The 15,657-nt window shown below is 35.0% G+C and overlaps 1 protein-coding gene across 1 annotated transcript; it reads left to right on the top strand.

Annotated features, from left to right (window-relative positions):
- The first annotated feature begins 1,450 nt into the window (after positions 1-1,450).
- Positions 1,451-10,827, top strand: RNF141 (ring finger protein 141). Its single transcript, XM_026034673.1, has 5 exons — positions 1,451-2,013; positions 3,136-3,244; positions 4,244-4,425; positions 6,887-6,994; positions 8,271-10,827. The coding sequence occupies exons 1-5, from the start codon at positions 1,829-1,831 to the stop codon at positions 8,419-8,421; spliced, it is 735 nt and encodes a 244-aa protein (XP_025890458.1). The 5' UTR covers positions 1,451-1,828; the 3' UTR covers positions 8,422-10,827.
- Positions 10,828-15,657: the final 4,830 nt, after the last annotated feature.

The following is a 15,657-nucleotide window of genomic DNA, read 5'->3' as shown; positions in this document are numbered from 1 at the left end:
GCTTGTGCGCGCGGCCCGAATGCGCGGCCGTTGAGCGCGGCCCAACGGTTACGGCCGGGCGGTAACGGCCGCTGCGGGCTGGTCGCCGAGCGTGGGGCCCTCCCCGGGGCGCGGCGGTGCTGTCTGCTCTTGCCCGCGGCCATCGTTTCGGTTCGCCTTCCCTGCCTTTTGTCCTCGGGTGCCTCTCTGCCTTGCCAGTTTTGTTCCTGACAGGTCTGGTGTGCGGTTTTGAACTTAGGAGAAGGGGGAAAAAAAAAAAAAAAAAAAAAAGAACACTGCTACAAATTTCCACCTATGAGCTAGATATTTTTTGTATGAACTATTCTCTGCTTTTGTGTTGTTCATGCTTTGCTTCTGTGGGAAACAGAAGGAGAACAAAAATGGAAGATAGGGAGTAGGTTGTGCTTGAAGGATGAAAGGTTTTACCACTGAAAGGAGGTTTCTCAGGGGTATCTCCTGGACGTGCCAAGCACGAGGTCTACAGAGCTTGCAGGGAAGAGACTGGAGGCTAGGCTGGGAGAAAGTAAGATTTCTGTGGGAGTGCACCTTCTCGAGAGCAGAGATTGACCAAAATTAAACCATTAAACTTGAAATTAATTCTCCTAGGTGAAATACTACAACATTTCTTGGGATAGTGAGATAAGAATATACTTTTTTGGTTCTTACAGCATGGTAGTAAACTTCGTGATAGTTATAGGCTCTTTTCTTGGTAACATTTATGCAAAAGTGTAGCTTTATATAGGGGTAGGATGAAATTTTGTGTTTGAATGATAATCATAGTATATTTGTGGTACACGTAAAATCAGATCATCTATTCTAATTAAGGTTGTAAGGTAAGGTTTTGTTATTTTGGACTTCTATCTATAGAAGTCTTAAAGAAAGTGAAACTATGGAACATCACTAGCAGTGACAAAAACGTGTGGGCAGAATGAGTTCACCTCTGTCTGCCCATTACTAAAGGGCAGAGAGAAGTTTTGGGGAAATGTCAGATGAGAAGGGAACAAGAGAAAGGAATAAAGACTTATCTGGAATGAGGATATAGGGTAGAATCTTGTGCAGACTCTGGAGCGTAAAGGAAAGGTGAACCATTAAGATCAGAGGTTTGACCAGTGAGTACTGTGACACAAACTGGCAGGTTGACTTGAGCAGAGAGCATGGCTGTATGGTGTGTCATTTTTTTTTTTTCCCCTCTTTTTTCTCTTTTGTAGAAACTTGTTTATAAATTTCATGTCCTTCCAGAAAACTTTGCAAAATTTGCTCTCTTGAATAGTTCAATATTTTGTGCACATAAGGACTGTGCTAATTTCATGGGTTTTTGAATTGATTTAGACTGATGTGAGTCTCCTGCATTACCAGTTTAAGAATGAGAATTCTTTTATACAGTTGAAATATGAAAGCTAACTTATAGTGTCCATGTACAGACAGATGTTAACGTGGCTATTCGTATTTTAACTTTCACACAATATTTTTTTAAGAAAATTCAAAGATTGTTGTAAGTTGTCAACATCTTGTGATTATCCTTTTCTTTCTTTCCTTTACATCACATGTATTTATATATGGAGTTGTTGAAAAATCTGTATGAATAAATCATCTCTATTTAATACAAATTGTGCCGTAAGAATACAGTTTTCAGAAGTTATTAATGCTACATCCCAGAGTGTTCTGTCTTGTTTCCAATTCTACTGTTGAGGTGTTACTCACATTATTAGACTGGTTAGGGGTAATTAAACTCTTATGCTGAAAGAAGAAAGTAGTAGCAGTTTTCTTTAAAACATGCAGATATAACTTTTACTCTTTAAAATATTTTTAGCAGAGATTCTACATGTGAATGAGACCTACCTTCTCTGGAACTGAGGTGAAGAATTTCAATATGGGTCAACATATCTCAAACCAGACACAAACTGTAATTAACAAGTTGCCGGAAAAAGTAGCCAAGCATGCCTCTTTGGTTCGAGAAAGTGGTTTCTTAACATATGAAGAATTTCTGGGAAGAGTGGCTGAGCTTAATGATGTGTAAGCCTTACTTTCTCTTTTTCTTCTCTTGCTTTCTGGTCATGTTCCTCATTAAAGAAATGATGAGGCACAGTATTTGGAAACCACTGACCAAGATAGTTCTAAACAAAAGGCTGCATAAGAGAGGCTTTTTATAGCCAGTTTTTTGTTTTACTCTGGTGTATTAAGAGTTAAAAGAAGCCAACCAAACAGCAGAGTTGTCATTTTTACTCAATTTTAATAGTCCATAATGAGGTCAAGGGGAAAAGTACATGCTTAAAAGGGGTTATGTAGTGTGGGGGTTTTTGTGGTGTTGGATGCTAAGCTGTAATGGTAATTTATTTTCATTTTAGAAATTGCCTTGTACAGTTTTATGCTTTTACTGGAAGGTGCACTACTGTGCCTTCAATAACAGGTAGTTGTCTTCTGAGCAGGTAACTTAAATAGGTTTTGAAGAATGTTATATTATATTCTACCTGTTAAGTATATTTCTACATAACTGCAAAATATCACTGCAATTCAAGATTTTGTTTCTTTATAGCTTTCACTTCAGCCTGAAAGTAAAATATCTAGTTCTGGTTCTTAAGGAATAGATCATTTTACCTGTGTTCTATTGAAAAATCACGGTCAGCTGAAGCTTACTCCCTTACTATTAATATATACCAGCAAAGATGTACCTTATTTGCTTCAGTTGGTATTTGCATGGTTTTCCCATACGCACAGAGTAAATAGTCTGCTAGGTTGTGAAGAATTAGAGATTGCACAATTACTCTAACAATCAGTAATTTTATATACAAATGAAAATATAATGTCTATAAAAGATACCTATTTCCTCATGGTGGATCAGAAAACTTGCACATCATTTTGTGAAATATATATACAGTGCAAATTAAAGTTAAATGAGCTGTGTATTTTATATTGAACGACACACAAAGGAGGTCACTATCCTTAATTTTCCTTATCTGTTTGGGCAGTAATGATAAAACTTCTTTAAGGGTAAAAAGCATAGGGATATACAATAAATGATAGAGTATCAGAGGTTCCTTATCTTTGCATATCTAGCATATCATGGTAGACTTATTTTTCTTTTCTTTCTTTCTTTCTTTATTTATTTATTTTTTAAATTTTTATTTTCCTCTTCAGTACTGCAAAGTTGGCTTCTGGACAAGACAAACATCTATTATTTGAAGTGCAGCCAGGTTCTGATTCTTCTGCTCTCTGGAAAGTGATAGTTCGGATAGTCTGTACTAAAGTAAGAGTGTTGAAAATTTTTACCTTGAGAGTGTGTGTGTGTGTGTGTGTGTGTGTGTGTGTGTGTGTGTGTGACAATTTGGAGGCATCACTTGCTGGTAAAATCACACAGCTGTTAAAAAAGATACTTTCATACAGATGAAATATTAACATGTTATTTGATATAAATTAAAAAAAAGGCATTAATAAATATATTATCATGACTAAATTTAAAGGAATTACATTGTTACGTGGTGACTATGATTTAAGGTGATTTATGAGGAAGCTATGGAAATCAAGTAGTGCAACGAAATGGGAACTGTGTAGTTTGGTAGTTGAAATTAGCTAGCAGATTCAGGTGTTAATGAACTAGTGTAACTGTATGCAGTTTAATTTTATTTTTTTTATATATTTTTGAGAGAGACTAAAAATTGAATGCCTATTAGTTTGAAGACCATGACAAAACTTGCTACTTGAACTTGGAGACTTTTTTTTCCTCTCAGTATCCTATCAAATAATTTCCTCCAATGATCCTGAAGTCACTAGCAATTTTAATTCTTGGAGTTCAAATCAGATTCTTAAACTTTTTTGTTTTGATTTGTTTTTTTCTTTTTAGTATGTGCTTGAAGGGAGTTTTTGTTTATTTTTTGATAATAAGGCATAAGATTTTCATTAAGGCAACCACTACTGTGAACAGTTTTAAGTTCCAAACGTGAAATACTCTTTCTTGTACTAACATTAACCCACTTCCCATATATCAGGTCCCCATTTAGTTCTAACTTAAGCTGATTCAATAATGACAGTAGTTGTCTTGTCATGTAAATGAGTTCTGGTTGTGATATTCTTAACAAAATGGGAAGAAGCTCTTTTTGCATATCGTACTGAAGTGGATCCAGATCTGCTAAAATGGGATAGGCAATTGGGAAAGTATTTCCATGAGAAATGCAATGCATAAAAAAATGCAAGCAATGTCAAATACAAACTTAATGCATAATTATTAATTTTTTTTTTGTATCTTAAGATAAATAAAACAAATGGCATCGTGGAAGCTTCCAGGATCTTGAACTTGTATCAGTTTATTCAACTTTATAAAGACATCACCAGTCAAGCAGCAGGAGTTCTTGCCCGGAGCAGTGCCTCTGAAGAAACGGCTGAGTGTTTGACATCTGTGTCGTCTTGTCAGGCCAGCTTATGGATGGGAAGGTATTTTGATATACTTCAACTTCTGGCCACAGTTACAACATAGTTTGGAAATGATGTGTCAAAGCTGATCTGCAGACATCTATCAGCTAAACTTGCATGTCCTTGACAGATTTAAACTTTGTGTCATCAAATTGTATCAAATATTCATACCACACTATTGTAACAAGAGAGCTACAAAGTGCTTAAGTGATTTTTTTTCTTTTTTTTTTTTTTTGATTCTACCAGACTTGGGCTTCAGAACGAGTTTTTCAGTGCTGAGCTCTAGTATAAACTTGTATTGAATCTCTTGAATAAGGAAACAGGAGGAAATGGAATCAGCTACAGCTACAAATCTATGAGTTTTGACAATGTTTGTTTAAACAGGTTTTGTTATTGTTCCACTTAAACTTTCTCTTCCTCTTTTACATTTTGGCATGTGAAAGTTCCCATCTGTTGCCACTAGAAACTCATCAATTACAGTAATAATTTAACTGGCAAGGCTGGAAAAATGTGAACTGTCTCGAACATGTTGCCATCCTGCTTTGTTAACTAGAAAAAAAAAAAAAAAAAAAAAAAAAAAAAAAAAAAAAAAAAAAAAACATGAGGTCAACACCTCAACACCTGCAATAACTTTACTTCAGACGGAATGTAACAGCAAAAATCTTCTCACCCATTCCTTCTGTGGAAATGTGGCTTTGGGTTATGCCTTACTTCTGACTTTGGAAGTTAGCTCAGAGTTCTGACTTAGGTCCTGAGGTAGAGTTTTAGAAGAAAAAATGGAGTAGTTCTCTATGAAGCTATGCTGTATTTCTGTGTAGTACAAATTAATAAAGAACTGATAGCAAGGAGTTTTAACACATCATTGAGATAGTTCAAAAACTAACTTTAAAAATATCGTACTTTAGCTGTTAGAATGAGAAATATATTGACGATCTTGTCATTAAATAGAATCCACTGATTTTTCTATATCAGAACCTTGCAAAATATACTTTTTTCATTTATTTTCTGCTTTTATTGTTTGGCAATGGATAATCTTAAATTTTGGATGTCACGAATTATTAAAATGCTACTATTAGGTAGCAAATTATGGGCAGGTTTGGGAAAAAAAACTTCCCTGCCTTTTCTTAAAGATAAAAGATTATACTTTTGAGCACATATATAACTATAAAAGTCCCATTACTTGGAAACAAACAGATTGTTATGCAAAACAACTATATGCAACTGAAAATGATAAGTACATACAGGGTTTCCTAGTTTAAATGCTTTTTTAATTTTCAAATTTGAGATGGGGAAAATGAGCACCTGAAGTCTGTATTTTCAAACTTAATTGCTTGAGGTGGTATTGCTGACAACAACATTTTTGACAGCAACATTTTTTTGAGGACATTTTTCTAATACGCTGGAATCTAGTGACAATATTGTTGTATTCTATCCTAAGACACTAAAAATATGAATAAAGACTGAAGCTTTTCAATATTTTATACCTATGAAATCTTATATTCTATATTTCTGTGAAATCTTTACATTTACCTAAATTCTTCTCACCCTTAGATGTTTTTCAGCTTTATAAGAGCTGGCAGTCATTGTCCAAAAATAGCAAATACTATTCTTTGCATTCTTCTCTTTATCTTAACTTCTTCCACTGAAATAATATCCGATTTCTTTAGAACACCCACTTCCTAAACAGAGCGTTCCAAAGTATCCGTAAGTCCTTTACTCCTGATATTGAAGAAACAAGCATTTCTTTGGTTTGTCACTCTTGTATTTTTCTATTTCTTTCGCAGCTTAATCATAGGGGTAGATCTCAGGTTCCAGAAAATTGATAAATAGGACACGCCTGTTTTAAGTATAATTGTTTCTATGTATACTAGCAAATCACAAATCTGAGTTATCATCCAGGTAGAATTAGTGAGCAGGCAATCTAGTAGTGATCCTCTTACCAGACGTGTAAGTCCATACACAGAAATTTGTCAAAGTTCATTCTGAAATACTTTAGCCTGGTACTTTGTCAAGGGAAGGCAGATTCCTTCTGCCTTTAATGTAAACAGTGATTCCATTTGTTGGCCTAGTCATGTGACATATATTATAACTTCTCGCACTTCATTTGTTATGGAAAACACTTTATATAACATTTTTTAATACCAAAATACATTTTAATACCAAAAGTACAACCCAATGCACAGAAAAAAAAGCATATTCTTCTTAAATTTTAGTTCATTTGCTGCTGTTTGATATCTTAAGGCTCTGTCTCCTAACTTAACCGGTTAGATCCAGAATGATCTATTTCATCCACAAAATTAATTTTTTTTTTGTAAATAATCACAGGTGGATACCTGTGGATACCTTCAGTCCATTATTAGCTATTACAAAAAATGTAGTAACTAATCTGGTTCTATAACAGAAGGAATATCTTACCTAATCAGGTTATAAGTATAAAACATTATTAGTAATATGGGAGAAAATACTGTATTTTCTTGTGCAGGGTTAAACAGCTGACAGATGAAGAGGAATGTTGCATCTGCATGGACGGGCGTGCTGATTTGATCTTACCCTGTGCTCACAGCTTCTGCCAGAAATGCATTGACAAATGGTAATACATGTTAAAAGATATTCATTATTTTATACTATGAACTGGGAATCTGACATGTTTGGGTTTGATCTGTCAAGTTCTTGAGTTCCCTTATAATTTAATATCTGAAGATATTTATGAGATAATATTCGTGTAATAGATAAGAAACTTGTATGAAATTAGATTGCAGCAGAAGGAAGGAATGTGTATCTTACGCAGAATTTCATTTTGTGGAAAAAAAAATGTGAGCATGCTTTTTAAGCATTTTTTGGTAATTTCTTACCTCTTTAGTTTTAGTCTCGTAAAATACTGTTCTTGCATCCTTGCTCGAATACCGGAGAAAAGAGGGTGACACTGATACTAACCCCTTGATATGTTTCAAAAAATCTCATAGAATGTTGCTTTTAAAGAAAATGCATTAGTAGTTTGTTATAGTGTAGAAATGTAAAGTTGGACCATTTTATTACTATTTGGAGAATAGCCCTCAGGGACTTTTTTTCCCCCATATATTATACTTTCACTCAATTTAATAGTTAAATGCATCAATTTTCCTAGGAGAAGATTTTATTTTGATAGCCATGTCTTGAAATTTATGTATAGTACCCATCTTATAATATATGTTCAGTCTAATACTGAACTGAATAGCTTTTCAGCTGCTCCATCTGTTTGTTAGATGCTGGAAATCTGAGAGAAAGAAATATCGCTCTGGGGAGGACCAGAGCTCTCTCCACTGGCCATAAGGGAGACCTACAGGGATTAGACGGGTGTTCTGGCAGCCTAGCACAAGCGCTAGTTAATAGGGATCTTCTCTGATAAAGGTGTTTTTTTTGTTTTGTTTTGTTTTTATCTGGTTAAAGCAAATCATTTAACATTCAAGTCAAATGTTTTGAGTGTTTTGAGCATATGAATTTTGTTTTGTTTTGTAACTTAGCATGGAGGCTATTTGTGTAGCTCTCTAAATCCAGGTTTTGGATTTAGAAACATATTTTGAGGGAGCCAGAAGGAGGGAGAGATGGAGCCTTGAGGTGCTGATCTCAAACTTCAACAGTCTGAATGGGACCTCAGGAAGATTTCTCTTTCTCTTTACATAGGAAACCTAAGGGGACTAGTTTCTGCGGTAACTCAAGTGAATATCTGAAGAAATGAAGAATTACCAAAGTCTAAGCAAGTGAACAAGCTATAGATAGTCAAATTAATCTGTCCACACTGTAGGGAAGAGGGTTAGGGTTTTGAGGGATTCTTTCAGACAGTATGAGATCAAAAATGAAAAATACTTGTTTCTCTGGCTTCCTAACAGGAGTGATCGTCACAGGAGCTGTCCTATCTGCCGTTTGCAAGTGACTGGGGCGAGTGATTCTTGGGTGGTTTCAGATGCCCCTACAGAAGATGACATCGCTACTTACATACTTAACATGGTAGATGAGGCAGGCCAGCCTCACAGACCCTGACACTGGCCAACAAGCTGACAACAGTAGGAGCACTTGGAAGCTTTCATTTTCATAAATATCTCTTTTTATTTCCCATTGTCATTCTTGCACTGCTCTGTCTTCTACTCATCTTCTTGGCTGCTGTGAATCTATGCTGCTCTTTTAAAACACAGGATATAAAAGCCAGTGTACATGTGTAGTGTTAATTATTAATCTGTAGTTTCAGTAAACTAATTAATAACATTAACAGAGGTTATTTTAACGATTATTGCTATTATTAAGTAACATTTTGACTACTAAATTAAGCTATTTATATTAGTACAGCTGCTGTTGGAACATCACAAAATGCACTGCTACAGGAAATGCAGTATCTAAATAGGTGTAAACTGTGAGGTCAGATGGCTGAACCTCAGAACTCTTATCCTTAAAAGCAGTCTCTCATTTTCCTGACAAACATGAATAAAGATGCTGAGCTAGGACTAGTGATTGTTAATTTGAAATTTTGCTGCCGAAACTTGAGGACTTGATTACTACCCATTGATAATTCTTCAGTAGTCCGTTATTGCTTCTTGTAGTGTCTACAGGTCCTGATTTCAATTTGATCCATTTTAAAATTTAGTATTGATTATTTTAAATCTATTTTGGAGAGTATAAACAGCTGTGTAAATGTACGCATGCTTTTCCTTATCCTCCTATCAAGATAATTTCTTTGAATATACTTTTTTCTTTTTTTTTTTTTTTTAATTCAATATTTAGCACAGTCTCTTTAGCTTGGAACCATTAAACAGTTTCATACACAATCCTAAAAAATCATTTTTCTACAGCTTTTTGATTAAAGAAAAAAAAAATTTAAACATCTGAAAAGAATTACTGTATTCAGGTAGCAGTTAAGGTGTAGTTTATTCTGATGCTGTGGTTTTATCTGCTTTTCCTCAGTTTTCAAAGGGATGAAATCATGCATTCTAGGGTTATAAGATCATAAGCTAACTAAGGGTGCTGTGCTTTTTATCTACAAGTGCAATATGCTTTTATGTAGCAGAGAGTAACTTCTACTTTTTTAATAATTCCGTGGCTTGCAGAGAGATGTGCATATGACTACTTGGGGAAAGGGATATCACAATAGGAGTAAATCCATGCATTTCTGTGTTTAGCAGAGTCAAATCTTCCAAGAGTTGCCTTTGGAAAGTATAAAATAAATTATCATCATTAGTATTCAGGAAACCCATCTGAAGTCTGGTCTGCATAACTATTATGGAAATCAAACTGCCATTAGAGAGAGTGAGTTAATAAATATCATCTGGGGGCGGTGGAGGAGAGGTTGCTATTAACAAATACTGCTGTTAAACTTGAAGCTGATGAGTCAAAAATACTGAAGTGTAGCATTAGAAGAACTATCAACAAGTCTTGATTATAAAACTGTGTATTTTCCATACTTATTAAAACTCAGTGATGCTAGGCAGAGGCCTTTTGTCAGGGACAAGTTCTGATCAACAAGATCAGATGTAAAAGGCATGAACATACCTATCTATAGGTTGTTCTCCCTATGTGTTTAGCTACACAAAAATTCAACGATGTCGAGGACCAAATATCTATTATATTTCATTGAGGAGCTTTTACAGCATATGACATCTGTTTGAACTTGGATCATGTTGTCAAATCATCATAGACATTAGGACAGATAAGCAACATAATTGTCTCATGTATATCAATCATCTAAAAGCCAGTGTGGCTTAGTGTGTATATCTGTATTTAACTATTTAAAAATCCATTTATGAATGTACGTAGCTTAGAATTACTTTTCCCCTTTGTTAATCCTTTGATATCAATGAGATTCTTTATTCTTTAGAAAATGTTATGGACTGTTTGTTTGCTTAAGGGCCCATTATATGTGCTGAAAATTGTTAATGGTTGGTGATTTTTCACTAAAGTTTCTAATCACATACCAGTTTGATTTTTTTTTCTTTTTTTCATTTTGAGCCTGCATTAGTCCATATTTGAAGCTTTAAAATAAGCTTGGAATTTTTAAACTGGTTTTTATATCACTGGAACAGAAAAAAAGCATCTAAATTAAATCTTCAAGCTAACTTTATTTTTCCAGTATTTTAAGTACTACACTTCAGAACTGTGACTTTTATAAGTTGAATTTCTGCTGAAAACTTACGTGAACTTACCTAAAATGTAATTTTGTAATGAAGATTAAGTATAGTATAGTAGCATTTGTAATTATAAACTAATGCAAAATTATTTAAATAATGAAAAAGTAAAATTATTCTGTACAGCTTTTTTTTTTTAAATTAAGTTGCTGTAATACACACTCCTGTGATGTAGGTGTGATGTGTGCCTTGTAAAATATATGTACTGTATGTTATAAGGGATATAAATTCACTAACACTGCAAAACTAGTAATTTGGGACTGATAGCATTTCTTAGTCTGAATTGCTACATTTAGCAAACAGAATTTTGGAAAGGGAAAGGGAATCACACTGACAGGGACAGAGTAATGGGTTCCAGGAGACATGCCTTGAAAGTGTGAATTACTGTCAATAACTGCTGGTGGGGGAATTAGAACAAACTGAAATTTCTTGTGCTAACATCAAGTTTTCTTACAGATCTAATGTCAAATTGTAATTTAAGCATTACAAATTGTATTAACAGCAATGGGCATTCCAGTATATTATAATTTGTGTATGAGTTGTGCAATAAAGTTACTTTGGAAGAAACACCATAGTTGTTTTAAACTTAAGGTATCTCTTAGCTTTGATATTACACAAGTCTGGAAATGAATTTTAATTTAAATATAAATCACTCATATTAGTGCCATAGTTAACAGGGTATATGCCAGTGTGAGTCAGTTTCTATAATACGCTCTTAACAAGGTAGCTTGAACACAACTCTGGGAAAAGCTTCATCCTGTTTCTTTTCCATTATTCAAAAGAAAAATTGGAGCATTCTGAAGTGATGAAAGAAAAAAAAACTCTAGTTGTTATAAGAAAACTATTGGACGGGCTTATCGGAGAAACTGTGGGGTTTTTTTGTTTGTTTGTTTTGTTGTATGTTTGCTCAAGCTATTCCATGCTGTCTCTGATAATACTTTATAGCTTAATTTTAGGATTGGAGTATTCTTTGTTCACAGATTTATTCTGATTTTTAAAATAATTGAAATATGCAACTAATGGACCTGTTTCCTCTGTCTGATTATTTGGTTCATCTGTTTGGATCAAAAAGGAGAGTGAGAAATGGGAGAGGAATTCAGTAACAGATCAAGAAAATAAAACTGCTAAATTTACAAGTTGACAGAGGCACTAGGAGGTAGGTGAACTTGAAGAATTAACCAATGTTTATATTTCCTAGATTTCAATTCAGATGTATAGTAACTGTTAGCCAGCACATTAGTGTAACATATATACTTGCAATTTAGTGGGAAATGGTATTTTAATATATTTATCTTTCTTTTTAAAAACTCTCCTGTACATAATTTTAAAGGTATTCCAACCCATACTTATCCCAACTCTGGGAGCATGAAGCAAGCAGCAAGAGTGCTGTGCTGTAGAATCGAAAACAAAATGTTAAATTCTACCCCTACAAAGCTGTATGTGCCAAGTGCACTATTTTTAGAAGGACATCTCAGCTATGGCCCGTTACGCTCTGTCCTTCTGAATCCTGGAACAGCCACATCCTCTGTAAGCTTTAAAGATGTTTAATACAAGCTACACACTAACTGATCTGGCACGGACTCTTGATCCAAAGAGCGCTTACTCTTTAATTACCCGGCTCAGGGATATGACAACAAGCTCATTGCAGTTGTAGCCAGGTTGTCAATACATTAATTGGCAGTTGATTGCTTACCCACTGCTGGCCTTGCTAGCTATTGAGGTTGAAATACTAAACTGTGGACATGAGTTTTGTAGGCCTTTTTTTTTTTTTTTTTTTTTTTTTTTGGAAAAAAAAATCAGTTTTGGGAAGTTGGATGACACTTTCCCCAGTATGCTTCCTGTGGAATGAAGAAAAAGGTAATTAAATGAGCCCTCCTCTTTACTTCAAAGGGCTTTTTAAGAATATAAATTATTATATGAACAAAGCTTACGTTAGCCAGGTATTTGCCCTTCCCAAATTCAGTTTTATGTGAAGCAAGGAACAGTTTTGGATTACAGTCTGTTTCCATGTCAGCATGGCTCCAACCCACTTTAATAGTCCTTCTAAATAAATACTGTTTATATGTGAGTGTCTTTCATCTCTAGACCTTTAGAGAGCTATTAGCCCTCATTAATGATTAATGAACTAACCACACTATATCACCTGTGCTGATTAATACTGATATTTAGTGTTCTTCAGTTGCAGGTGAAATTCTTAAATCTATATTGTGTTTCCTAAGTAGCAGCTTGTATATAGAAATAGTGTTGTGCATTGAACTAGATATATGGATTGTAATCTTCATCTTAAAAAAAATCTTTATTATGTTAACTACTAAAAAAAAGCTGTGTGTTAAACTGCTTTGCCAAATGCCATATTGACTGGAGCAGAACATTTACCTTGATGTTGTCCGTTGCCCTCAACTTGTGTCCTGCTGGCTTCTTAGTTTTGTGCTTCACTGTCATATAAAGCTGTTCTGGGTACTGCGTAAAATTTTACTCTAGGTGTGAGAACTTCATCCTAGCTCTCAGTTTCAGGTGATTTGGCTCCCAGTTACATACTGCGATGAGGAAGAGCTGCAGCATGGAGTGCACAGGGAGCCAGAGCAGCCAGAGGCCGCAGCGGGCAGGCAGACCTGCCGTACGATTTCATGTTCAGCCTTAAATGCCAGGTTCAGTGTGGGGAAGAATCAGGAGAGCTTGCTTTCCTTAAAGCAATTCAGTGCAAAGTCAGCTAAATCTTCAGCTCTACTTCATAAGCATTGCTTACCCGTTTCTGCACTTCAACTGGTTTTTCAGCTTTCATGCTGTGGTAATCCTTAATTTTGGTTTATCATCTGTAATCTTAACAGAATTTAATTGCATAGGTTTTTAGCTTTACTGAAATGCAGAGATTTTGAATAGCTATATTTTTATTAAGATAGGTAAACACAGACACAAACCCCTAAGTGTATTTTTTCATCATTTATTTTTAGATTTAATGCTTAACGTTTATACAAGAGGTAAAAGATAAACACCACTCAACCCAGGCACAGAGAGAAAAAGCAGTTTTCACAGACTTCCCCCTTTTTTTTCAGATAGATATTTAAACTGGGCCACTGCTACAGAGTAGAGGAAAAACAGAAGGGCCTGGACAGGTGAAGAACAATGAACTCCAAAGACAGAGTAGCTCTGGGGTAAGGAAAAAATTGTATTATCTAGTAGCAGAGCAAATACCTTTAAGTTTGCTAATGTAATGCACAAAGAAGGGCATTACTAGAAACAGTTCAAATAGCTATAAATCTCAACTTTAAGTAAGTATATGTCAAAAGACTACTGTGATATTTAATGACTGTTTGGGTCAAAAATTTTATGCATTTTTCTTGGATTTTAAGTGAAATTGTAAAATGCTCTGAGCTACCTGATGTAAGGAAGTCTTGAGTAATGGTTCAATCTGAACAAGAATAAAATGATGAAAATGGGATCCTTTCTCAACCTGAAGCGAAACTTATAAAACCCTCCAGTGATGTTCTTCTGGTCTTCCTCTGTACTCTGTTGGAGTAAAACATGAGTTTTGGTGCAGCCAGGTTTAATCTCAGCACTATCTGGGAAAAAATAACAAGTGCCCAAACTCATATTTGAGTAAAATGTGTAAGAATAATTCAGATGATGGTAATCTTTAAACACTGTGTTTGTCCTTCATTACATAGATATCATAAGACTGCAGGGTTATTTTTAGCAGCCATAACAAAGAACAAAACAACTTTAAAAAATACATGTCTAAGTTTCAGAAGACCTGAGATTCAGTAACCTTTGCCTAATAAAGTCAATCACAAGAGAGGTAGTAATGGATGCTTGAAAGGATGTGGGATTGTTTCCTAAAATATAGCACTATTAGCTCGATTTATTACTAAAAGCAGCACCCCAGGAAGCACTGGAAGCAAAACTGACTCTAAACCAAGCGATGTTCCTTGCAGTAATGGCAGTTTGTGATCATTATTGTCAAAATCCAGGTGACTAGCCTGTAAAAAGTTTCAAATCCAGTTGTGGGTTTTTATATAAGAACTACAAAACTGTTAAAACCTTATATGTTTGAGATAAGGAAAGTTGAAAGGTATTAAATATACAGGAAAAAAAAAAAAAGGATAATATTAAAAGCTGAATAGTATCTAAGTGACAGACAAAAGAAGAGATAACAATCTTTAGGCAAAAGAACCAGAGTAAAGCAGTGATTCTCTTTACGCTATGAATATAACTAAAAGTTAATTTTTTGAAACCAAATATTTTGCATATTCAGACTGAACACCTACTTTTTCAGGTCAATAGCAGTATGTTTATAACAGTATCTTAGTGCACTGTACTATTGGGAATAAGGCTTCTGTATTTTATACCTCTAAAATGTTGGAACCAATTCTTTCAAACTTTGTCCTAAGAAAATTAAAGATCCTGATAATGTATTATATGAGCACCAAGAATTTCCAACAGTCAGTGAGGCCGACAAGCAGGGCTGACTAACAACTTTGGACAAATTTGCTAACAGAGTTGAGCAGTACCAGTAGCCCTGTTTCAACAGGGTTTTTAGATGCACTAGAAGTACAAAGCCCAGCAGACTTTTCACCAGGTATCTGCAGTGCTAGAATGAAGCCTCCCACCCTCTGTCTACAACCATGTTTTGGATGGAAAAACATATTCTGTACATACTGGAGCTAACTGCAGTGAGGCCTGGATAGTCTGAAGGCTGCTTCTGCCTCCCAGGGCCCTTCTACCTGGGCTAGCACTAATTATTTGCTTTTTATGCATTAATTACTGCTCTAAGACCCTAACTTCCCCTGTGTATTACATTAGATGCCCAGTTGTCTAATTGTTGGCTCAGGGACTGCGTGCCTTCCAGTTAAGCAGTTTAACATTGGACTGACAGGCCTCTACGTTCTCGGCTATCCCAGCCTTGAGTCCTTTTTGGTATAAAACTACATGCAGCTTCTATGGTAGAGATATGCTACTATGTTGTTACCTTTAATGTGAATTAATAGTAGTACCTTTGTTTTAAGAAGGATGATCAAATGGGAAAAAAAAAGTGAAAGTGATAAATATAATACTAATCCATTCCATCATAAATAAAACATTTAATATAAAATGCTCTGAAATTATT

This window comes from Nothoprocta perdicaria, unplaced genomic scaffold, assembly GCF_003342845.1.
Source record: "Nothoprocta perdicaria isolate Ctin4 unplaced genomic scaffold, notPer1 scaffold_15, whole genome shotgun sequence".
Classification (NCBI taxonomy): domain Eukaryota; kingdom Metazoa; phylum Chordata; class Aves; order Tinamiformes; family Tinamidae; genus Nothoprocta; species Nothoprocta perdicaria.
Note: the sequence above shows the minus strand (reverse complement) of the source record. Positions and strands in the feature narration are given on the sequence as shown.

Excerpts from the sequence above, each read along its gene's own strand:
- RNF141 (XM_026034673.1), top strand. The coding sequence starts at position 1,829 with ATGAGACCTACCTTCTCTGGAACTGAGGTGAAGAATTTCAATATGGGT. Across the intron at positions 2,014-3,135 it reads GTGGCTGAGCTTAATGATGT|TACTGCAAAGTTGGCTTCTG; the intron begins GTAAGCCTTACT and ends TTTCCTCTTCAG. Across the intron at positions 3,245-4,243 it reads TTCGGATAGTCTGTACTAAA|ATAAATAAAACAAATGGCAT; the intron begins GTAAGAGTGTTG and ends TTGTATCTTAAG.